General features: G+C 51.8%; 2 protein-coding genes across 5 annotated transcripts; one reads left to right on the top strand and one right to left on the bottom strand.

The window, feature by feature from the left end:
- Positions 1-1,146: 1,146 nt before the first annotated feature.
- Positions 1,147-8,937, bottom strand: MRAP (melanocortin 2 receptor accessory protein). The gene is given in 5 exon segments (XM_053936657.1): positions 1,147-1,284; positions 1,286-1,354; positions 1,357-1,384; positions 4,885-4,984; positions 8,824-8,937. Coding segments are annotated over 5 exon segments (441 nt in total). The 5' UTR covers positions 8,930-8,937.
- Positions 8,938-9,736: 799 nt separating this feature from the next.
- MIS18A (MIS18 kinetochore protein A) lies at positions 9,737-14,580 on the top strand. Of its 4 annotated transcripts, XM_053936654.1 has the most exons (7): positions 9,737-10,305; positions 10,407-10,473; positions 11,103-11,225; positions 11,965-12,058; positions 12,761-12,831; positions 13,994-14,055; positions 14,313-14,580. In XM_053936654.1, the coding sequence occupies exons 1-7, from the start codon at positions 9,747-9,749 to the stop codon at positions 14,324-14,326; spliced, it is 990 nt and encodes a 329-aa protein (XP_053792629.1). In that variant the 5' UTR covers positions 9,737-9,746; the 3' UTR covers positions 14,327-14,580. The 4 variants fall into 4 exon arrangements, 3 of the variants coding, with proteins under 3 accessions (XP_053792629.1, XP_053792630.1, XP_053792631.1); XR_008429614.1 differs by lacking the exon at positions 13,994-14,055 and having other exon boundaries at positions 12,761-13,640; XM_053936655.1 differs by lacking the exon at positions 13,994-14,055.
- Positions 14,581-18,948: the final 4,368 nt, after the last annotated feature.

The raw sequence follows: 18,948 nt of genomic DNA, 5'->3' as shown, positions 1-18,948 counted from the left end.
AAAGACCTGCAAGCCTTTTAGAGGCTGCAGTTTGTGTCATGTAGAATGAGCTGCCCTCAGGAAATCTGTGAGCTGAATCTAGCTGAGCTCGGCCGAACCGAGCCGAGCTCTGCCGAATGGCCGAATCTAGACGGGTGTAGCCGAGAGGCAGCGAATAGCTGAGTGTAGCCCAAGAGACAAATCAGGCCGAGATTTTCCGAACCGAGGCGAGTTTAACTGAACAGAACCGAATGTAGCCGCGTTCAGCCGAACACAGCCGAGATCAGCCGAACCTTACGAGGTTGGCCAAACCAAAGCGAACCAAACCAAATTTTACGATCTCAGCCGAACCAAACCGAGCTCTGCCGAACCCAGCCTCCTGCTGTCATGAGCATTAATTAGCGCAAGTGCAGTCACTGCCTAATGAGCTCCCGCCCAACCTCACGTTCCCATTTGTGTCCGTGCAATGGCCGGGCCGCGACAGCAGGAGAACACCGAGCTTTGCGTGTTTAACGTGAGCCAGTGCCACTTTCCCGTGCGGCGCCTCCTTCAGCCTGGTCTGCGCATCAGGGAGCCGAACCGAGCCGAGCTGCACCAAACATAGCGAGTGGCACTGAGTTTAGCCAAGCCTAACTGACTTCTGCTGAATCTAGCCAAGATATGCCTAACCAAGGTGAATCCCGTCGTACTGAACCGAGCTCAGGCGAACCAAACGAGTTCAGCCGAACTGAGACAAACTCAGCTGAACCGAGCCGTCTTCAGCCCAACCAAACTGTTTAGCCAAACCCAGCCAAACCTAGATGAGCTCAGCTGAACTGAAATTCTGCTGAACTTGTATTTCCTGATGTGTAAAATGACAAGTTCTCTGCTGAATTCCAATTCATGAGCAAGAACAGGAGCAAAAGCTCCTCCTGAAGTTAATTTACCCCTGTGGAGCCAGCCAACATTACAAAAGGCAAAGACACTGACAGTGAGTAGGCAATATTATTTATTGTTTGCTTCCACCACTCCTTGGTGGCTTTCTCTAAAACAACATTACTGACCCCTTGAGCATGTCCCACAGCATTCCCAAACTTCAAACTGCTGGGATCGCAGTGATTGCAACACATTCTGCTGGCAAGCGCGCCGTCCTTGCGCTAGGATCTGCCCTGGGTGCTCTCATGACCGTTAATTAGCGCGAGTGCAGTCACTGCCTAATGAGCTCCGGCCCGACCCCGCGCTCCCGTTCGTAGTCGTGCTGAAAGGAATGAGAAGGAGGCATCTTTACCAACAAACTGTGGGTCTGCTGGTAGACAGACAAACCCAGATACTGACAGGTGGAAGAAGTAATGAATGGAATTGTACATTCCAGAGGAATTCCACTAATTGACAGAGACTGTTGCTCACCCAAACCCCTGCTGAATTCCTGGACTTGAAGAAAAAGAACACAGACACAAAGAAGAAAGGGGGGATGCACATCAGAAGGCGGTCTGTATTAGGTGATTTGGGAAGTCTGTACCTCTCAAGTACCTCAGCCAATGGGGAAGAGAGAGGGAAATGCGTCTGAGAAATTAGGATAAAAAGGATGCTGCGTCCTCCAGCAACTTGAGAGACCCCATGGGAAATGCCCATGGCCTCTCCCTTTATTCAAATAAAGTTACAGGACTCCTGTGTCTCCTTTTGGACATAAACCTATGGTGTTTGTGGATTAATTTTCCTGACAGTGGGATGTGGCAGCAGGAGAGCAGCGAGTTGCGTGTGTTGAACGTGAGGCAGCGCTGCCCTCAGGGAGCTGAACCAAGCTGAGTAATTCAAAAAGCAGAAACAAACCCCCAGTCTCAGCAGGCCTAGCACAGGCAGGCAGGTTTGGAATTTGCTATGCTGCAGGTGTATTCAAGACATCGTTCCTCTTTGTTTGACAGAAGCAAGACAAAAAAATAATTCTTACCAGAAGAGGATGTTTTCTTTCCTGTCTATCAAGCAGCCAAATACCACCAGCTAGCTATCCATATTTTGACATCAGCTGGAGAACTTGCATCCCAGGGACCTGGGGACTGTCTGAGGAGAGCTCTGGCCAGCTCTGTTAGTTGTTAAGCACCCCTGGAACAGCAGAGAGGAGGCTGGAAGAGTTCCAGTGCCCCAGTACCCAAAGAGACCCACATAGTCAGGGCAGGTCACTCTTAGGCAGTGCTGCAACTGACCTCGGCCCAGGCAAAATCACAGAACTAAAGCTGAGATAAGATACAACTGGTCTTTCAAAGGACAGGGAAGCTAATTCCATACTCTGTGGGTTTGGACAAAGACAAGTGCAGTGACAATGTCTGATATCATTTTCTGAGGGAAGTGTGATTGGAAGGACAAAGGCAGCTGCACATCTGTAATTTACTATGAGGTTGCTCATGCACCACATCCAAATACTGAATGGAGTTCCTTATGGTAAGAGATCTGTCTGGAGCCAGCAGGGAGCCCCGGGGCCCTGGATTGAGCCTCTCCGAGAGCAAGAAACAGGAATGAGGGATGAGACATGCAGATCTTCCAACTCTGGGTATCCAGCTTGGGTTTCTCTCCAACATTACACCGTCTGGTAGGAAAGTGATAGCCAGAAGAATTGTGTTGTGCATGGCTATCAGGAACGCACAGCCTCCAGTGAAATCCATGGGACACCTGGAAGGAGCTTGCCCTGTCCTCTTTCCGCTGTGTGAAGTTCCAGCCTTGGCCAGGAACCATCTCCAGCCACAAACCCTTATTTTTCTGTATCATTTTGGATGTTAATACACATCATTGAAGCCAATGTTAATGCTCTGCATCCCAGCAGTGTGATCATCAGCTGCCTTGGCAGGCAGATGGGTTTGAAATCGGTGGTCCCACGCTCCAGACCTTCTGTCTTATTTCTGTGGGATAGTGCAGTGCTGACAAAAGGGACTGGGACATGGATACCTCAGTCCAGGGCTTGTACAGGCATCAGCCTTCCCCACTCTCCCGAACTCACCCATCAAAACTGGCACCAAATAATTCGTTATTGCAGAGAAGTGTGTGCTGCAATCACATCATGGATTCATGTCCAGGACCTCTCAGTGTCTAAGGATTCCACTGTGGCCTAAGTAAAGAGAGCTGTTGCACTGGCCTTTTGGAAGACACTCTGGCAGTGCCTGGTTTGTGTGCAGATGTGCAGGTAAGAACAAGGGACTCTGCTCTGGAGGGCAGAGGGCCCTTGCCAGGAGAGTTAACCCTTGGTGTTATGCAGTGGGGGAAGAGATGGGTGTCATGCACAGCCAAAATTGCATCAACACTGCATCAAAAGAGGTAGGGGGGTGGAGGGGATTCTGCCTCTCACCCCCATTCAGGTGAGACCCCACCTGCAGAGCTGCCCCAGCCCTGGGCTCCAGCACAAGCAGTATGTGGAGCTGTTGGAACAAGTGCAGAGGAGGCCATGGAGGTGCTCTGAAGGGTAGATCTCCTTTGCTCTGGAGCCAGGCTGGGAGAGCTGGGGGTGCTCACCTGGAGAGGAGAAGGCTTCAGGGAGAGCTCAGATCCCCCTCCAGGGCCTAAAGGGGCTCCAGGAGAGCTGGAGAGGGACTGGGGACAAGGGATGGAGGGACAGGACAAGGGTAATGGCTTTCACTGACAAAGGGTAGGGAGGGTTGGGATATTGGGAAGGAATTCCTGGCTGTGAGAGTGGACAGGTCCTGGCACAGGGTGCCCAGAGAAGCTGCCTCCTCTCACCAGGATGTGGGTGAGCTGGGAGAGCACAGGGGTCCTGCACATCCCTGGGCTTGACAGAGATGGATGAGCAGAGAAACAATGAAGGTAAAAGTTCTCCAGCCTTGACCAGTGACGCGAGTGTGCGTTTGTTGGGTGAGTGTATCGGGATTATCGTAAGAAAAGAGACATGAGGTTTCCATAGAGATATTGGATGATTGTCATGCCAAGGGCAGTGGGTGGGTGACACAGCAGAGAGGACAACAGGGCAGGGGGGTGCAAGTTTACATTAGTGGCTTCTTTCAAGCACTTCACTGTGTCTCAGTGCTGGAATTGGGAGAAGTGGAATTGAAGTGGGGCTTAGAAAACAAACAGAACTCAACCAAAAAGGACAAGTTTTGTCCTTTGTTTTGTGTGACTGGGTTTAATAGTTTCTTCAGTCCTAAAATTGTTTTCTCACAGTATGTTTCAAGCCTAGAAAAATGATAACATAGGATGGTTTCCAAGCCTAAACAAATTTCATTGAATGCTGTTTTTCATTCATGATTTGTGGGCACTCCAGAAAGCATTTCTAGACTTGCCTTGTTCACAATGGCTCCTTTGATGGCCAAAATTGAATACATGAGGGATAAATATGTGTATTTTTAAGCCAACTATATTGCTCAAAAATGATGAAAAAGTGAAAAAAAACTTTAAAAATGAATACATTGTTTAAGTCTTGCAAGCACTCTGAGATTTTCATGTACACAGAGTTCTGCTAGTTTTTTAGGAACAGTAAATTTTTGGTAACATGCCTCTTGTTACCCTACAATTTCACCTCCATTTCCATGTCTATTGTGTTGTTAGTGCGCTTCGTGCTTTGTGGTTTATTCGGGTAAACTGCCTATTTTTTTTTTTTTTTTTGTTCTTGTTACCTTTTGTGAGCATGCCAGAGGCCCTAGGGTGCCAATAAATGAGAATATTAAGTGCTCCTTTTGACTGCTGTTTCCCTCTGCTTGTTTGTGACCTAATCCTGAATCTCTGCCCAGCCTGCTGAGCTGAATTTTCTGATCAGATAAGGAGGAGCAGTGGGTCAAGAGACACTCCGACCAAATACTGACAGAAAAAGTTTCCCCTCTGTGCAATTATAAATGTGTGTCATTGCTAGATCACTGGAGGCAGTGGATGTTTCCTACAGGTTATTTTTTCACACCAGTATCTACTTACTTCATCCCTGGTTATACTTACTTTGCTGGCGTTGATCCCGAGCAGGACATACACAGCAAAATAAGGAAAAGAAACGTCACGAACGCAGCAAGGCCAACCCAAAAGGCAATGACGATGGAGTCTGTGGGCACAGAAGAGTAATTCTGTCACATGCATTTTGCATGGCAGAAATAAAAGATGGTTTATCATCTCTAGTAAAGGTGTGCTATTTGATTCATTTCGTTTCTCTTTTCAGAGAGAGGACTCTTAAGTGCCAATTTGTTAAAGGTCTCAGGAGCCTCCTAACAGAGTATGGCAACAGGGATGAGGGAGGGGCTGGGAAAAACCTCCAGAGAGTGTTCTGGTGTCTAGACCTGTGCAGATATTCCTTTTACACAACCACAGCGCAGGAAGCCTGAGTGGTTACTGCCTAATCCTGCAGGATCTTTAAGGAGAGGCCCTCAGGGAGGGAATTCCAACCTTGAAAGCATATTATACCAAGAGAAATAGCAAGGGGAGTTTGTTGCAAAGTTCCCGTGACCCTCCCAGCACATCAGTGCAGTGGAAGAGAATGTGCCCCTTGCCCTGTTCAGCTGCAGTGCCCTGGCAACCACCATGAAAGAGTGCAAGATGTTGCCTGCTTTGCCAGGAGCAAATGGTTTATTTCAGGAACAAGAGGGTTGGCAGTGCCAAAGTGTGTCCACAGCTGGTTTAGTGGGAGTGTGAGGTGGCTGGGGGAGCAAAGGGAGCTGCTTTTTCATTAAGGCTTCAGTGCTGTGCCAATTTTATTGCCTGAGCCTTGGGCTCACTGAGGGAGGAGACGGATCCGCTCCCGCCCTCACAGCACCTTTGGCCACTGTTTCAAAAACGCTCCTTCCTGGGGTCACTGTGGTGGTGGTGGTGGCCTTGGGAAGTTTGGGTGCTCTGCCCTGGATTCACAGCCGGTGGCTCACTTTAGATGAGGTGGAAAAAGAAGGGTCACTGACTCCAGAGACAAATATTGACCAAGATAAAATAAATCTTCCCTCTGAAAGTACAGAAAACATTGTGTTCTTTGAAACAGGTCCAGTATATTTGATTGAGTGCTTCTTTGTGAAAAAGTTCAGTATGTGTTGGCATCAAAGCCACAAAGAGATTAAAGGAATTAGCCCAGCTCTTTTTAAACCCAAAACTAGAACTGGCCCACTTGTACCCTTATCAGAAACCGGAGTTTAGGCTGGGCTCCTGAGAAATATCAGTGGGGAGGGGCAGCTTATTTTATTCTTCCTTTGCCCAGGGACATTTTGAAAAGCCCAAAGTTTTGAAGTGTTCCACACCACTGGGACAGAAATTACGAGTTTGGATTTATAGAATTCCCTGTCAGAGCTATTTTGGCTTTACCTTTTAAAAACAGTTATAATTTTAGCATCACATTTTGTGCATGTGTGTGCATGCTTATAAATAGCCTATTAGATCATGGGCCAATTAAGATTTTTCATTATTTTCGTACAAAATTGAGAGAGATGCACAACATTACAAATAGGAAGCAAGACCATGGCTTTTCATCTGGGTTTAGATTCATTTTTATGAGACAAATTCAGTCTCAAAAAGTTTCAGGGACCAGCCACATAACAGAGGAAAAGAAGTGCAGAGATGCAGGTCTCTGTTTCGTATTAAAAAAAAGAAAAAAAAAACAAAAAAAACCCTAGCAGGCAAAACTGAATGAGGGAACTGCAGTCCCATTGCAGGGTTATGGAACTGTACAATTCCCTGGGGCTGCCCCAGCAATGGCCCTGAGCACATGAAGCCAATAATCCCAGCAGCAGCTTCTCGGGGAATAAGAATGTAAATATTATGCAAAGACGGACAAAGTATATTCATTGCTTGACTGGTACCTTTACTCAAAACAATGAAAAATCCCAACCAGCTGTTGGGAATTGTTTCCCTTGGTGTTTTCATTAGAACTTGTAACCCACTGTTCTCTCACTGGTATTTGGAGAAGGAAGAATAATGGTACCAAGAGGATGCACTCTATTCCTCCTAGGCTGCTGACATGGAAAAATGTCTATTTTCATCTTCTTAGAGTATAAAAATGCCTGAAAGGTGGCAGACTTCTCTACTTTTTTTTTTTTTTTTTTTTTTTTTTTGGGGGGGGGTGTGGTCAGAACAAGTGGGACTAAAAAGTCAATACAAGATCAGTTTACCCTGCTTTTTAATGGAAATAAGGCTGATGAGATCACTCTTAAACATATATGGGGTAATTTCCTCCACAAAACTGTCAACAAATTTAAATTAAATTTAACATAGGGCAAGCATCTTGTCTCAGAAGCACAGTTTCTACAAATTTCAAGAAAACAGGCAGCTGAAGAAAAATACCCTATCAATTGCCAGGGAGGGAAGTGCTACAACACAAATGCCACCTCTGTTACACACCAGGTGATCCAAATGGTAGAAAAATGTTATTAAAGAGAAAACAGGGGAAAGGTTTATTCCTGATTTTTGGCTTTTGCTACGTCAGCCACATGCCAGATGCTTACATCTAGGTTAGCTAAGCAGTTTGGGGTTTCCCTAGTGGATTTTGGGCGTAATCATCTGCCCTAACTTTAAAATTAAGAGAATCAGAGGAGCTGCTCATAATTTGCCTGGTCCCAGCAGCACCAAATGTTGCTCTACAACATTAGAGAGCAAGATATTCTGTATGGAAGGATGTGGATAATCACACCACTTTCTTTAAGGTGTGGTGCTCGAACTTTGGAGGCAATAAACCCTCGGTTGATCTGAATGCACAGAAAAACTTTTCTAGAGGTGATGCAGGGTAAGTTTCTGCTCCTTTTTCCTACTGCTGTCCAAGTAAGCGAAGGACAAGCAGCTCCTAACACAGAATTCAACCTTCACCATCAGAAAGGCAGTTTCTTGCATTGTTAGTGAGAGAGACATGAAGATATTCTGAACGGCCATCACATTTTCCTGGAATATATAATAATTTCACTGTAAAAACCTTGGGAAAAACAATTTTAGTCTCTGAATCCACATCTGAACAGTTGCAGCCATCTTCAGTAAACTAAAGAGCAATGAGTAAAGCCCGTAACTTTGTTAATTAAGTGAAGATACAACCACAGGCAGAGGCTTGACAGAAATCAAGGGAAAGCACTGCCTGCAGCCCAAGTGACTCCAACACACCCTACCTGCTGTCCCTTGGTCTTTGTCAGTCCCTCCATCATCCTTGGATAATCTGCTGTGACGCAGCTTGTCATTTTATCTTAGCAAAACCTAACCAGTGTGGTTACATTAGAAAAACCAAAATAATTTGCCACTACAAGTAGCCATAAAAAGACACTGCTGTTTCACTGCGCAAAGCCAGGTGTGAAATGGAACAAGCTATGGCAACGTGAGATGGGTGAATGCTACTTCATATCCTTTGAAAATAAACTGCAAAGCTCAGCAGAATCAGTTTCCACAGCAGCAAAGCATTTACACAGTAATGGATACTATTACTTTATTAGTTCAGCAGTACTAAATCAAAGGAGGAAAGGTCAAAGAATATGTTTGTAGCTTATTGTTCGTGGCTAGTGGAAACATACATTTCCTTTACTAAAAATCTGAATGATTACCAGTTGAAATGTCAGCCTTGTCCCAAGATGAAAACACAGTATTTCTATGAAAACCTCTGCTCTTTCAGAGAACTTTGGTGACAGTAGGACACAGATAACTTGCACCCCACACTACAGATTCGCAAGTCATCAAATTTCCCCTTAGCAAATGACTCAAAAAAAATCTGTCCTTGTAAGCAAGAATTAGTGTCAGCAGTCTTATAGCTTCAAATACTGTAAGATAAAGCCCAGAGTGTTTGTTAGTAATCATCCAACCTGAAGGCAAACACCCATTCACACACACCAGGCACTGTCATGGACTCTGTTGCAAGGAAACAAAAGCAGGTCAGTGAGATAGGTACGCAACATTTTCCCTTTGCTAGATTAGCACCTACTACTCCACAATACTTACATTTATTAACCTTCAACTTGCTTCCATCTACTGGAATCGGATCTATGTAATCCCAGTAATATTCATAAGACCAGAAATACTCAGAGGAGTTTGTTCTGTTAGCCATGTCAGTGGTGCCTTTTAAGCCAGCTCAGAACTCCGACCCACTACTTTGCTTCATAGTACTTCAGCGCCCTCAGAAAGAGAATTGCACAACTGATGCCTGTGCCAATCACTCTGGGGTCCCACAGCTCAAGGACTGCCTTGGGACTGAAAACATGAGTGTTAATGTATGGCAGAGATGTAAGAGCAACCCTGAAAATGCAATCCTTGCCTCTTGCCAGACACTCGTGTTATTCCTCAGGATGTTTTAAGCTGAGATGCATGCCCTGTAACCTAGGAACAGGGTGGACAAGTGCCAGCTGGATCACAAACCCTTCTCTCAGAGCAGTGCACTGTGCCTGGGAGCTCCTGAGCACAGCCAGGCTGAAAAACATCCCTGAATGTATCTGGATGGAAGGGGCTGGGGCCTGGAGGGGCCACACCGGGGGTGGCTGAGGGCACTTGGCCTCTTCTGACCAAGGTCAGAGCTCACCGGGAGCTGCAGCTCCTCCTGAGACCCAGCTCCGGTCTCTGCTGCCTGTGACCAGGGACAGGAGCCGAGAGAACAGCTGGAGCTGTGCCAGGGGGGTTTAGGTTGGATTTAGGGAAAGGCTCTTCCCCAGAGGGTGCTGGCACTGCCCAGGCTCCCCAGGGAATGGGCACGGCCCCGAGGCTGCCAGAGCTCCAGGAGCCTTTGGAGAGCGCTGCCAGGGATGCTCAGGGTGGGATTGTTGGGGTGTCTGTGCAGGGCAGGGGTTGACTGGATGGTCCATGTGGGTCCCTACAGCTCAGGAGGTTCTCTGAGTTAGGAGTGACCTGATAAAACGCTTCACTTAAAAACGATGTACTGGAATAACCACATCCTTTGCTTTGGCTCCGTAACCTTACGAGGTCTAAACGCCGCACGGGCGGTGCTGGGGCGGCTCCGGGAGCGGCCCTCGGCGGGCGGGCGGCCCGGGACCGGCCCCGGGAGCAGTTCCGGGAGCAGTTCCGGAGCAGGCCTCGGCGGGCAGGCCTCGGCGGGCGGGCGGCCCGGGACCGGCCCCGGGAGCAGTTCCGGGAGCAGTTCCGGGGCAGCCTCGGCGGGCGGGCGGCGAGGGAGCAGTTCCGGGGCGATGTCCGTCGTCACTGCCGCCTCCTCGGCGGGCGATTCGAAGTCGATGCTGGGGGTCGCGGCCGGTGCCTCGGCGGGCGGGCAGGACCCGATGGCGCTGTGCCCGGAGCTGGAGTACTCGCTGTCGCTGCTGGAGCCGGGCGGCGGCCGGGCCGAGCAGCAGGAGCGGCGGGCGGACGCGGCCCCCATGCCCATGGTGTTCATGTGCGCCGGCTGCAGGCGGCCCGTGGGCGACACCTCGAGCTGGGTGTCCAACGACGAGGAGAGCGGCTGCATCCTGCTGCGCAGTGAGTGGCAGCCCCGCCGCCCCGGCGCGTCCCCGCCGTCAGTGCCGCCATCCCTCCTTCCCTCCCTCCTTCCCTCCCTCCTTCCCTCCCTCCCGCTGCAGGTGCGGCCGCCAGCGTCGCCGTGGACCCCGAGCGGAAGGTCTCCAAGATCCCCGGCGAGTGCGGATGGTGAGGGCCGGTCCTGGCTGGGCACAGTCCCGGGGAGGGCGCTGAGGACAAGCCCGCTAAAGGGCACGGAGTGCTCGTGTGCCCCTGAGAGCCCCTGGAACACTTATTCGGGGTGGTCCGTACAAGCCGCTTGTGGCCTAAGGCAGAGGGATTTCTCACAAGGACATGTAGTGATTGACAAGGGGAATGGCCTTAGGATGAAGGAAGGCAGGTTTAGATTAAATATCAGGAAGAAGTTTTTCCCTGGGAGGGTGGGCAGGCCCTGGCGCAGGGTGGCCAGAGCAGCTGGGGCTGCCCCTGGATCCCTGGCAGTGTCCTGGCCAGGCTGGACACTGGGGCTTGGAGCAGCCTGGGACAGTGGAAGGTGTCCCTGCCCAGGGCAGGGGGTGGAATGGGATGAGCTTTAATGTCCTGACCACAATTTAGTGATTCTGATGGTCTTGCTGAGGTCTGTCAGCCTGAGGAGCTATTGCAAATTCAGGCTGAAAGATGAATGCTCATAATTTACACTGTGTAAAGCAAGAATGAATGCTCAAAAATTCTAATGCATGATTTTTTTTTTTTTAAGAAAAGGGATGGGGAGAGGTGCTTCCTTTTATTTTCTTCTGAATAAATGTTATTTCTTACAGCATGGTAGAAACCTTATTCTGCTCTGGCTGCTCAAGGACACTTGGCAGCATCTACAGGTGCACCTCAAGGAACCTCGACTACAAGAGAGATTTGTTCTGTTTCAGTATTGACTCTATTGACAGGTAAGTACAGAATGTTTATGGGTCAGCCTGCCAGCTCCACTTCACTCACACTGAGGGTGCTCCTGTCATATCTCTGGGAAGTCTCAAGGGAGCTGTTCTTGCTGCTCTGTCCCAGAGTGGTTTTCTGTATTGCTGCTGTTGGCATCATAGTGCTCAGTTGTGAGGAACATCACCTGTGTAAGGCAAATCCTAGGGGAAAAAAAACCCCAAAACAGCCAGGTCTGCCTTTTGTATGAGAAATTGCATTCCAGCCAAGAAAATATCACCGGGTCCAGGGCACGGGATGTTTCTTCTCATTTGATCAGAAGAGTGCCAAACCAAGTGCCAGAGTTCTTTTATGCAAGCATTGTTCTAATGGACAGTGTACACCTGAACTAGTTTTAATGTCTCTGTTTTTTTCTGAAGTTCACATTTATTTTGCTGTATTGCTGTGGATGTTCACCCTCGTGCTCTGTACAGTGCTTTTGGTTTTTTTTTTCTTAATTCCACAGCTATGATACCTTATTTTTTGGCAGTAAAATTCTCTAAAGCACTAACTTGGTTGCAGAATGGCACTTTTCTTGGAGAGTAATGCTGCTTCTCCCAGCCAGTGCTGCACTGTTCTTGGTGTCTGTGCAATTTTTCACTGCATCCTGCAGCCCCAGAATCCATGGCTCTCTCTCAGGGTTCTGGAGGAGTGCTGTGTCTGGATTTTTGGCTTCAGAGTGAGAAGTGCATGATCTAAGCTCTGGCATCTCAGCTATATTCTAGGAACCCCAGGAAAGCAAGCTGTTATTCACGAGGAACCACTTACTCTTGAAAGTCGAGCTGTCTTGCAAGAGGTGCTGGAAAGGGTGAGATTTAACCTTATATCATTCTTTGTCTAAATCACCTCTGTGAAACCTTAATATTCTTCAATAGTTTCTTCAGAACAGCTTCTTTCACCCAGAGTAATTCAGTGCATTGTAGCATTTCATTGGTATCTTGTGTTATGCAAGATTTTCAGTAACTTTTCCTTCCATTTTCATGGTAATTAGCATTTTCTGTTTATCAAGCACAGCATTAGGTTCCTATTTATGTCTCAGTAATTTGATATGTTGTTTCTAGTTAGTTCTGATTCACTTCTACAGATCTTCACTTAACTTTTAGTCGTGTTTCTTCTTGCCTTTCGTGCAAATGGACTTAATGCTTTTGCTGTAACTTTGTATTGAAATATAACATCATAAGTTGATGTTTTGCTCTACTAAAACCTTGTGACTGCAGATAGGAAGAGCTGGGAGCAAATTGTGTAAGGAAGTTGACTGTGGAGACTGAAAGTTGTCCAGCTAAAGTTGAGTGTGTGGCTCTGACACCAAGGCCGCAAAACTGTCCACTGTGTGGACAGTGAATGTTAAGAGTTGGGTGAGCTTTCAAAGTATAAGAGTAGCAGGGAAAGAATCAAATGTAAAGAATCGGTGGTGTGAGATGAGATTTGAGCCCTTTCTGATGTCCACACGTGCTCTTTGTGTTGTCAAATTCTGTGGGTAAGCCAGAACCTCTTCCTGGTTACTTTGCAGGTCGATACGATATTCAAAGCTCTGGAGACAAGGCTGAGCACTATCGAGTCACGCGTGGCTGCTCTGCACAGGCAAGTGTGACAGGAAATGCATGCTGAGCTGCAGGAGAAGAGAACCTTGCCCTGTCATCCTCTAGGATCTCTGGGAACATTGCAAGGACTGGGAAAGAGCTGAAGGCCATGGGAGCAGTGCTGACTCAGGCTGTGTCCCACCAAGGAGCTCCTCTTATGTCCCTTAACAGGATACCCCAGGGCTTTTTTTCTTAATAAAGACTTCTGATCAGACAATCTGTAGACTTCTGGTTTAATATAAATATTTATTTAAATTTTTGTCTCTGACAGCAAAACATTTATCTCCTGACTTCCCTGCTATTCAGTATCTACTGAACTGGGTGTGCATTTTCCTAAGCTAAGGAAAAACCTCCCTGTGATTCTGTAATTTCCAAAGGAGCAGCATTAAGTCACTTACGTTTTTCTTGTCTCCATAGCTTTAGCTTGATTCGTGCTTAAAGAAAGGAATGACTCAATAACGATATGTGGTGAATTGTTAGTTTGGCGGGGTTTTTGTGCAAGTTCAGGGCTAAAATGTGATGTAAGAAAAGGCTTTTTTGCAGCATTAGATTTTAGCAGCATTGCTGCTTTTCAAGCTTTCTAAGTAAGTCACCTCATCCAATTTAAACTCTCTTGAAATATGCTTAATATGGGGTTTTTTCATTGTTATATTAGTTTTTGTTTTGGTTTGATTTGGCTTTCTTTTTTGCCTGGCTTGGAAAAATTTAACAGATCTCACTTTTTTCTTCTCCAGTTGAGTGTAGTGTTATCTTCTTAATTCAAAAAACATTTGCTGTATGGAAAAATCATCTTGCCTTGTGAAAAGACAGGTAGGAACTATTTTAATTGCCAGTGCCACAGCGCTGTACCACACAGATTCCCAGGAAGTGGGGAGCCCTCTGCCAGGCAGACACACCTGGCCAGGTTGCTGCGGATGCTGCTGCTGTACCCGGCTGATGAAGTGATAACCAGCTTGGCTTTATTGCCAAAACAAAACTCATCCGTTTTCTTATGAATCCCAGCAAACTGGTCCCAAAGGCTTTGTCACTCAGTCTCTGCTTCCATTGGTTTGGAGAGGTTGGATCCCAGTTATTCACACCAGGAGTGCCCCTGCATCCTTTTCCCCCACTTTTCTGTTCCAGTCGTGGGAAATACTTGGGCTTTTTTTTTTTTTTCCCTGCAGTTCACTGCAGATCCCAAAAAACTCACAGGAGGGAAGATCGTTACTTGTGCTTCCACCACCAGGTGAGAGAAGAGATGGCCAAATCCTAGGAGCCTGATTTTGGAATGTTTTATGGAATGGGCCCAGTAGCTTATACTTCTGGGTTTCCCGTAGTCTGTCCATGGCAGGTCCAGCCTGTGCTTCAACTCAGAGCCCTCAGTCGACAGGGAAATGAACCTTTGGGGAAGTTCTTACAGCTCTATGTAATGCTTTACGAATTGTGATGATTTTCTGGAAGTAGGCCGTCCATTCTGACCCCTTCTGTTCCCTCTCCCTGCAGATTGTACCTGCTGAAAGGCTGAGGTGAGACCAGGATCTCTAAAATCCCTGACTCTCCGTGTCTTCCTGAGGCTGAAGCCATGTTTGCTGTCAGTGACGACACACTGGAAGATGCTAAAGACTGAAAACTTGAGGATTTTTTCCCCTGAAGCCCAAGACTCTCTCTGTAGCTGTGCCCTGTCTAGCTCTTGAAAGAGTTTCTGGGTTTACAAAGGTTTTTACATTCTGCAATATTTATCTATAACTCAATTAAAAAGAATCATAATGTATCAATGTGGTATTAATTACTTTGAGTTGGTCAATTAAAGCAAATTATTGATAAGGGGTTTGAGCATTCCTTAGTTGGAGCTGGCAGCTCTTATTTAGTTTCTCTTCATTCCTTTAATTTCTTTCAATTATTTCTTAAGTAATTACTGCAATTAGGATATACAGTAAGGACAACAGCATTTCTGCCCTGCTGGATTGGGAAATCCAAGCCCAGTTCCTTGGAGAGATTCAGGGGATGGGGAGCTGAGCCTCAAACTGGGTTTTGACAGTGGGAATTTGGTGAGGAAGGAAGAGGAAGAGATCCCACAAAAAGTGGTTAAGGCCAGTTCTGCTGGCTTTGGGTGATCCTACCCCCATGGAAATCATCCTGGTTAAAGGGAACTTGAAGAAGCAAGGGAGGCTGTGCCAGGGGGCCTGTGCTGGGACCCACAAACCCTGGTCAGGGATGGTGGGAAGTGTCAGCTCCAGAGGAACACTGCGGAGGGGCTGTGTGGAACCCCTCCAATTCCACCCAGGGATGCTGGGCACTGCTAGATTTTCGGGACACTACTGAGAGACTCCACTGCCAGATCCAGAGTTTTCCCATTATTTTCTGTCGTGCTTAGCACCTGGCGAGTCATAACAGTCCCACAGGTTGAAAATCCCATCGGAGCAGTTGGAATCACAGATGATCACACAGAAACCAGTCTGGGAGGGGAAATGAGCTGTTCCGTATTATTTTTCTCAACGTGTTTTGAATTTATACCAGAATCTCTTCTCTCCCCTCAGATCCCGTACCCTTGATTTTTGAGTTTTCTCATAAAGAATTCTCGGCCTACACTGGGAAAAAAAAATTCCCGGCACCGCGGGGAGCAGCGGGGTATGGGGGGTCCTGGCGCCGGCACCACTGGCCGGTTCCAGTCAGCACGAGGAAATCGCCGCCGCCGCCGGGCTCGGCCCCAGCGCCCGTCCCGGAGAGGCTCCTGCCGCCTGCGGCGATCCCGGTACCGATCCCGGCCCCAACGCCGCCCCGGTCCTGCGGCCCGACACCCACACCCCGACCGCCGGGGGAGAGGCGGCACCGCTCGGGACCCCCAGCCGACACCGACAGGAGCCGAACCAGAACCCCCGGTCCCATCCCCGGCCCCGCCGCGGCGCTCCGGGCCCCGCACAGGGCCGGGAGCAGCCCCGGTTCGGCCCAGCTGTGACGGGCGGGGCCGGCCCAGGGGAGACGGGCGGGGCCGGGAGCGACGGTCCTGCTTACATCCCGGGCAGGGCGGGCCCGGAGGCGGCCGGGGGCGGGCCCGGGGCTCCGTGAGGCGGGGCCGGGGGCGGGGCCGGAGGCGGCCGGGGGCGGGCCCGGGGCTCCGTGAGGCGGGGCCGGGGCGGGGCCCGGGGCCGGGCCCGGGGGTCCGTGAGGCGGGGCCGGGGGCGGGCCCGGGGCTCCGTGAAGCGGGGCCGGGGGCGGGCCCGGGGCTCCGTGAGGCGGGGCCGGGGGCGGGCCCGGAGCTACTTGAGGCGGGGCCCGGAGGAGGCCGGGGGCGGAGCTTCGGGGGCGGGGCCCCGGACCGGATCGGGCGCGCGGGGCGGGTCCCGGGGCTGGCTCAGGTGCGCGGGGCCCCAGGGCGGCTGCGCGGGGCGGGGCCGAGGTTATTTAATATCCGGAAATCACCTCACCCGCCATTTGCTCATTCTGAGTGGGTTGCGAGTGGTGGTTTTCTGTCCGGGCTGCGCAGCGTCGGCCTTCTCTCCTGTCCCCACCCTGTACCCTTCCTTCCTCCTGCTCCTATTTCTCTTCTTTCTCTGCCTTTCCCCCCTTTTTCTCTCCTCCCCAAAGCCGACTCCTTTTGCTCCCCTTTCGGCCTCCCCTCCCGTTCCCCCTTCTACCCTTCTTTCTCCTCCCCGTATTCTCTTTATTTCTCTTCCCTCTTTCCATCTCGTCCCCTTTCGGTCTCCCCTCCTCTACCCTTCCTTCCTCCTCCCCATATTCCCGTTCTTTCTCTCCTAAACCCACCCCTCCTCTTCCCCCAAACCCGACCTCCCCCCCACTTCTCTCCCTGTCCCTCTCCTCCCTTCTGTTCCTCTCCCTCCTCTGTGCACCGTCCCTCTTCCCCGCTCCCGGCCTTTCCCTTGCCCTCCCGCTTTCCTCCACAGCCCGACCTCCTTCCCTCCCTACCCTTTCTCATGCCCTGCTAGCCCTCTTCTCTTCCCGTCGCCCCGTTCCTTCTTTCCCCGCAGCCGCGGGGCTCGGGGCGCCGGAGAATAAAGCCCAGAGGGCCGGAGCCCGGCGCCCCTGGGCCCTTGCCGGAGCCCCTTGGCGGTGTCCCCGTGCTGTTCCCGAGCGGGTGGCCACCCGCGGGACAGCGCCGGGGCTCCGGCTTTCCCCGCATCACGCGGGGGCCCCTCGTTAGGAGGGGGACCCGGGGTGGGGGGGTGCGGGTTGGGGGACCCCCTCATTAGGAGGCGGTGCTGGGGGGGGGGGCCCGGGGGGAGGGGGGCGGGACTGGAGGGGGGCTCCCCCCTCCAGTCCCGCCCCCTCCCCGGGGCCCCCTCCTCCGGACGGGGTCCGTCCCGGCCCCCTCCCGGGGCCCCTCTCCTCCGGGCCGGCGGGCGGGTGGGGTAGGGGGGGGAAGCAGGGGGTGGGTCACGTCACTCTGCAGCGTGAACAGACATTAAAAAAAAACAACACACGTGCAGCCCTCTCCGCCTGGTCCCCGGGCCCCGTCCGGAGGAGGGGGCCGGGGCCGGTCTGGTGGGGGGGGGGGGGGGGGGGGGGAACGGACCATCCTGAGCCCCCCCCCGGGACCCCCTCCTCCGGAGGGAGCCCTTCCTAACCCCCCCCACCAGGACCCCCTCCTAATGAGGGGACCCCCGAACCTGCCCACCCCACCCAGGACCCCCTCCAGAGGAGGGGGCCCTCCCTGACCCCCAGCCCTACCCCCTCAGTGTGATGTTGGGAAAGCCGGAGCCCCGGCAGTGTCGGGCGGTGTGTTGGACCGGAATGGGGGGACCCGCAGAGCGGGCCCGGCCCCGTGCGGGGACTCCCGCAAGGGCCCAGGGGCGCCGGGCTCCGGCCCTCTGGGCTTTATTCTCCGGCGCCCCGGCCCCGCGGCTGCGAGGAAAGAAGGAGAGTGGAATGGAGAACGAGAACAGGGGAGCAGAGGGGTACTCAAGGGGGAGATGACAAGGACAGGGGGCAGGTGGGGAGAGGTCCGGGTGTGCAGGGCAGCAGGGGAGGGGGCTGGGGGGGAAGGCAGGGTGGACGAAGGAAAGGAAGGTTGAAGGCAGGTTTGGGGAAGGAGGTGGAACGTGTGCGGGGGAAGGTATCATGGAAAGGGGGCAGGAGGAGCCGGGGTGATGGGGGGGAAGGAAGAGTGGAGGAAGGAGCAGGATTTAAAGCAGGTGGGGAGAGATTGGGAGGGGAAGGGGAGCAGGGAGAGGGGGCACGGGGGAGCCCGGTTGGAGAGGGAAGGAAGAGGGAGAGGATGAAGGGATAGGGTAGGGTTGGGGTGAATAGGGGAATAGACGGGGAGGATAGGGAAGGGGGTGTAGGGGGGGACCACCCGCGGGAGAGGGAGGGGAGGGGTAGGGGTGGGGGAGGGGAGGAAGACAGGGCGGATAGGAGAGACATAGAGAAAAAGAATTGCAAAATAAAAGAAACGCAGAAGAAAAGAAATATAGAGAAAAAGAGATATAGGGGCCGGCCGGCCACAGCCTCCCGCACCGAGCGCCGAGGAGCAAATGGCTCGGCCGGCCCCTCCCCGCGTTCTAAATCCCCCACGGCCCCGCCCCGCGCAGCCGCTCTGGGGCCCCGCGCACCTGTGCGCACACCTGTGCACACACCTGTGCTCAAACCTGTGCTCACACCTGTGCACCCACCTGTGCTCACACCTGTGCTCACACCTGTGCTCACACCTGTGCTGGCCCCGCCCCGGGGCCCCGCCCCCTCCCGCTCCCGTAAATGCCGGCGGATCGGCTCCTGCTCCGCTTTCTACGGGGGATGCTCATCTCGGGGTGCGGCGGGACCGGCGCTCGGAGCGCCGTGCGGAGATCCGGATCGGGGGCTGCTCCGGGCACTGCGCGGTGCCCAAGGCGCTCAGGTGGGACTGGGATCGGGATCTGCGCCCGGGAACTCGGGTCCTGGTCCTGCCCATATCTGCTGCGAGAGCTGGGCAGAACCGCTTCTTCCTCGGCGGACAGGGTGCGGGTGCCAGGGCCGAAGGATCGAGGCGGGATCGGGGCTGGGATCGGTACCGGCATCGCCGCGGGTGGGAGGAGCCGCTCCGGGACGGGCACTGGGACCGAGCCCGGCGCTGCCGCTCCTGCTCCGGCCGGCACGGGGCTGGGGTCCCGCCGGGGCCGGACCACGGGCCCCGCCGGGCACGCTCCCA

This window comes from Vidua chalybeata, chromosome 2 (genome assembly GCF_026979565.1).
Source record: "Vidua chalybeata isolate OUT-0048 chromosome 2, bVidCha1 merged haplotype, whole genome shotgun sequence".
NCBI classification, from domain to species: Eukaryota; Metazoa; Chordata; class Aves; order Passeriformes; family Viduidae; genus Vidua; species Vidua chalybeata.
Note: the sequence above shows the minus strand (reverse complement) of the source record. Positions and strands in the feature narration are given on the sequence as shown.

Coding starts and splice junctions, on each gene's coding strand:
- MIS18A (XM_053936654.1), top strand. CDS start 9,747: ATGTACTGGAATAACCACATCCTTTGCTTTGGCTCCGTAACCTTACGA. Junction 12,059..12,760: donor TGCAAGAGGTGCTGGAAAGG/GTGAGATTTAAC, acceptor GTTACTTTGCAG/GTCGATACGATATTCAAAGC. Junction 12,832..13,993: donor CGCGTGGCTGCTCTGCACAG/GCAAGTGTGACA, acceptor TTTTCCCTGCAG/TTCACTGCAGATCCCAAAAA.